At 46.2% G+C, this 5000-nt stretch overlaps 1 protein-coding gene across 1 annotated transcript in view; it reads right to left on the bottom strand.

Annotated features, from left to right (window-relative positions):
• mfn1a (mitofusin 1a) overlaps positions 1–5000 on the bottom strand; it is a 13605-nt gene that overhangs the window by 8159 nt on the left and 446 nt on the right. Inside the window, exons 2-7 of the mRNA XM_085377400.1 lie at positions 4828–4963; positions 1275–1446; positions 1066–1190; positions 795–903; positions 563–670; positions 1–59 (exon numbers count right to left, since the gene is read on the bottom strand). The exon at positions 1–59 is cut by the window's left edge and continues 104 nt beyond it. Of these exons, the coding sequence (XP_085233526.1) occupies positions 1–59; positions 563–670; positions 795–903; positions 1066–1190; positions 1275–1446; positions 4828–4963 (709 nt within the window). The remainder of the gene's footprint in view (positions 60–562; positions 671–794; positions 904–1065; positions 1191–1274; positions 1447–4827; positions 4964–5000) is intronic.

Raw genomic sequence — 5000 nt, 5'->3', positions numbered from 1 at the left:
ACCACCTTCAGCTCGTCAGCGAGGAACCCCACGCAGCGGTCCAGGTGCTGGTTCCTCACCTGGACAGCAGGGGGAGCGGTGCGTTTCTACCATAGCATCCACACCTACAGTGCAGGCGAGTGAGATGTTGTCCTGCTGCCAGCGGCTTTACTTCGATCTCAGAGAATAATTCTCCTTCCAGCCTGACTTACACCCAAGCAGGTAACAATAAAAACAGCAGCGTTCATTAGAAGGAGGACGTCTGTGCGCTGAAGCTCTGAGGTGATGCACAGGAACGGGTCACCTGCAGAGCTGCACGGCGCCGCCACACTCACACATGTCGGGTGTTGCTATCCTCGTGGGGACCTCCCACTGACATATTGCTTTCCCTAGCTGCCGACCCTAACCATCAAAGATGAATGATGAGCCTAAACCAGCTAACCATAACCCAGCTAACCATAACCATAACCCAGCTAACCATAACCATAACCCAGCGAACCATAAACCAGACACTCAACCCACATAGGAAGAACCAGAACACACACACACACACACACACACACACACAGAAACACACACACACCTCTTCGATGTAGTCTGGTTCGGTCACTGAAGCGTCCCATCTGTTGTGGAGAATGAAGATGTTCGGTTTGGAGATTTTTTCGCTGACTTTGTGAAAGAAAAGTTTTTCCTGCAGGCAGAATTGAATTAGTTATTCCACTTTAACAAAGACAGCCACTCACACGCAGCCACTCACACGCAGCCACTCACACGCAGCCAACCAGGCTGAGTCGTGTGATGAGTCGTTTCCTCACCGTGTTCATCAGAGTGGACTCTGCATTTCCCACCAGAACAAAGACGTCTGCGTCCACACAGAACTTATCGATCCAGCTGTCCAACTCCAGGGTGACATCGGTCCCAGGGCTGGGCCAAGAGTCAAAGGTCAAAGGTCACCGGTGTTAGTAAGTACTGGTACTGGCACTTTGACTAAATGCAGTTGAAACTGAACCCTGTGGTTCTGACACAGAATATTATTTAAGTGAATCGTCATCAGTGGGGTCAAAGGTCAGGAGGAGGGAGCGTTACCTGTCCATGAGCACCAAGTCGTCTCTCAGCAGAGCGCAGCGACTTTTAGGCCAGAAGACTTTGACCAGTGTACCCGAGTCCAGAGTGGGATCCATGTGGAGAGCATGAGCCAGCTGGTTCACCGTCTGAGGAGGAAGGAGGCAGCGAGTCATCACCACACGCCAGCGGGCGTGTCACGAGCATCGTGATCACCGCAGGGTTTCTGTCACCTCACTCACAGTCACGCTCCTCCTCTCGGTGGACGCCTCGGTAATGAGGAAAGCCTCGTCTTCGTCGGTCCCTTCGACGCTCAGGAAACAGTTGGTGGTGTGACCGATGCCGCTGGGCAGCACTCGGTCTCTCAGCATGGCGTTGATCACTGTGCTCTTCCCGTTACTCGTCCTGATCCACAGCAAATGTACAATCATTATAATTAATATGAAAACCTTCAACGATGCTGACTAACACCAAAACCTTCATCTCAGCGCCCGCTGCATCATCGTGGCTCAAACCGAACGAAACAGCGAGCAGGTTCGGCCTTCAAAGTCGGGCAAGAAGCAGTATGACAGCACAAGAGCAGCACCACAGGTCAGAGGGCCTCACCATCCTCGGGTGAGAGCTGACGAGTTATTACATCACCCAGTTTATCAAGTGACGGTCGTTACATCATGAGTTTCTGCAGAAATCCACGTGTCCGACTGTGAGCGTGCCTCAGCCGGGGTCGCAGATAAACCTTATCAGTGTGTTCAGCTCTGCTTTCACAGAACAAACGTCGGTTAGCTGGTCTCAGCTTTTATCAGGCTCTATCCACACACACACACACACACACACACACACACACACACACACACACACACACACACACACACGCTGCTGCTGGAATCAGAGCTGAGGACAAACGGCTGTAACTGTAACGCAGCGTCCCCGGAGCTCTGAACTACGAGCTTCCGTCACCTTTGATGCAAACTCAATTTCTTTGTTTCATCGTCTCAAGTAAAAAATGAGTTCAAACGTCACAAGCATCAACATGTGCTGCTAAAAAATGGAGCGCCAACAAACAGTACAGATCCTCTACAGTCCAGCAGGGGCAGCAGTGAGTCAGTCCCAACAGCCTCCCAACATGTTTACAGCTGGACACGCTCACTGTTTGGGCTCTGTGGAGAATTTCCTCCTTAAAAGCTGCAGGATGGTTTTAAATCGCTCACGTGGAGCTGTCACTGTGCCAGTGATTCAATATGATGAGAAAGGGCGGGTCTGGCTGAGCAACCACACCCTCATCGGCTAACGACTTGTGATTGGAAAATTAGCCAATGCCACAGTGGGTCAAAGAGTGATATCAGCCTTTATTCTATATTCATTAAGACTCAGAACGAATGACTGAGCTCGAAAACACAGATGTCAAAGGTCAAATAAATTAATATAATTTGATCCTGTTCATTTTTTTAAATATAGCATCCAATCACAATAACAGTCGCCTCAAAGCACTTTATATTGAAAAGGATTCCCAAAGTGTGGTCTGGTGCCCCCTGGTAGGCTGCAAAGGTACTGCAGGTGCCTGCAGCAGTCAGTTTGAAATAACCAGTGTTGGTTAAGTTGAAAAAAGTAATCAGTAACTAATTACGGATTACGTCCCCAAAAAAGTAATCCCGTTACTTTATTGATTACTTATTTTCAAAAGTAAATAGTTACTTAGTTACTTAGTTACTTTTTAAAAACACGATTTACAACCTGAATAGGTGATAAAGCGATAGATCTTTCAGCCCAATTCTACCTTTTCTACATAATCCTTCATACAAAATGTAACCAAACTTGTTTTATTAGTTTTAATCTTTTAACTTTATGCATCAAGCAAAAATTAAATTATATGCAACATTCTCTGACTGGAAGAAATTAGTTTAACATTTAAACCTATTTTCTGCACATTCCAGCTCATAAAATAAAATATTTTGTGTGTTTACACTCAGTCTTTCAAATAGATGCAAGTAAAACACAGCAGAAAATAAATAAAGTCAAAGACTCAGCGGTCCTGTTGCTCTATTTTCACCTGTAAAGCAGGAGTGGGGCAGGCGGAGGTTTACGCTGGTGCAGGTGTGCCGCGGTCAGTGGAAGAATCCGCGAGTTTCTCTGTGAGTTTCCCATTACGTCGTAGCTACTCGGTGCTTGTTGGAAGTTTAGGGGTTTTTTCGCTGTAAAAAGAAGTTTTCTTCCCACGCACAGCGGACACTAATGTTTTTGTCACTTTTTATGGAATCAAACTCAAAGTAAGGTCAGTACTTCCACGCTTTAAACGCTGCACGCTCATACTCTCTCTGCACTCGATATGTGATCCATTGTTGATCTGCACACAGCTGTTGTCACTAACGGCGCACTCGCTTACGTCACTGTCATGAGACATTCTCGCAAAGAAATCACGGTTTTAGTAACGCAGTAACGCAGCGTTCCTACGGTAAAGTAGCGGTAATCTAATTACCTTTTTTGCAATAGTAATCCCTTACTTTACTTGTTACTCGAAAAAAGTAACTTGTAGTTACTTGTAACGCGTTACTGTAATCCGTTACTTGTAACACATTACTGCCCATCTCTGGAAATAACTCACGTGTATGTTCTGTTAAATATTCATATAAATCGATTTATTTAGAAATAAAAAGGGAATTATTACTTGAGTTTGTGATGTCACTCATTACTCTGACATAAACTTACTGCTAATGTACTGAAGGCAGGCGGATTGATGTTTTTTGAATGGAAGTTTCAAAGGAAATCCATTATAAGATTGGTTGGACCCTGTGGGGTTTCCTGATTTTTAAGGGGGGCGCAGCACTCTTTACTTTGGGAATAGCTTCAGAGATGCTACAATCATACAGAAGCAAACCAGAAATCATGTGACCCCCTATGAGCAAGCACTTTGGCAATGGTGGGAAGGAAAAACTGCCTTTTAACAGGAAGAAACCGTGAGCAGAACCAGGCTCACAGATTAGGGCACCAACAGAGGCTTTGCAGACATGTGACTCCTTGGCACGTGACAGTAACTTGTCGGCCATTTTGGACATGATAAGAAACCAACTGAGCATCATGTAGACAAGATAAACTGCGGCAACTATGAGTAAACAAACAAGTGTATTTTCTCTCTCAGAGGAAGTACAAGCATCTTACTCATTATGTGGAGAAACTGGGCACGGCAAGGCTGAAGATGAACGTTAGCTTAGGCCCTCTGAGTGTGTTTACTAATGCTGCGGAGAGTAACGATGGCATTCTCCCCAACATCACGCAACACGATATATTTATGTTATCAACAACCCTCAGTTGATACTGGGCAAGATATGAAAATGTTTGAATGCTTGTCAGTATTTTGGGTCAATAAAACAAACTTCAGTCTCTGTAGTCACTGCATCAAGTGGACAACGGTCACTGCTAACAGTTAGCCCCCGTTAGCTCCTGTTAGCACCTTTTAGCCCCCGTTAGCCCCTGTTAGCGCCTGTTAGCTCCTGTTAGCACCCGTTAGCTCCTGTTAGCCCCCGTTAGCTCCTGTTAGCCCCCGTTAGCTCCTGTTAGCCCCCGTTAGCTCCTGTTCACTGCCGTACCCTGCTGTTACTGAAACTTTTTGTGAAGTGATATAATATGGGCAGAGTCACACTTTGCAAATAACTAGTTGCTGTCTCCATCTGGTGGCCTTCAGGTAGAATGCAGCACCTTGTCTTCATTTCTCCAACCTAGAAGCTACATCAATGTTTTCTACTGTGTGCAGGCTCACCCGCCTGTATTCTGCAGTTTCTGTAAACTGCTCACCTGCCAAAAAACGCCACCTTCATGTGTCTCCTGAGCAGGACATCTCTGATGGTCGTCAGCTTGATGGCACAGCTCTGCATCTCCAAACTCTGCTCCTCCACGGCCACCTGACCCAGGTCCTCACTGCGCCACGCCTCTGACATCAAACAAACACAGCGAGTAAACTGACAATG

Source organism: Diplotaxodon limnothrissa, linkage group LG18 (genome assembly GCF_057381915.1).
Source record: "Diplotaxodon limnothrissa isolate DT_005_m linkage group LG18, D_limnothrissa_male_GT1.1, whole genome shotgun sequence".
Classification (NCBI taxonomy): domain Eukaryota; kingdom Metazoa; phylum Chordata; class Actinopteri; order Cichliformes; family Cichlidae; genus Diplotaxodon; species Diplotaxodon limnothrissa.
The sequence above is the reverse complement of the archived record's forward strand: the minus strand, read 5'-3'. Positions and strand labels throughout refer to the sequence as shown.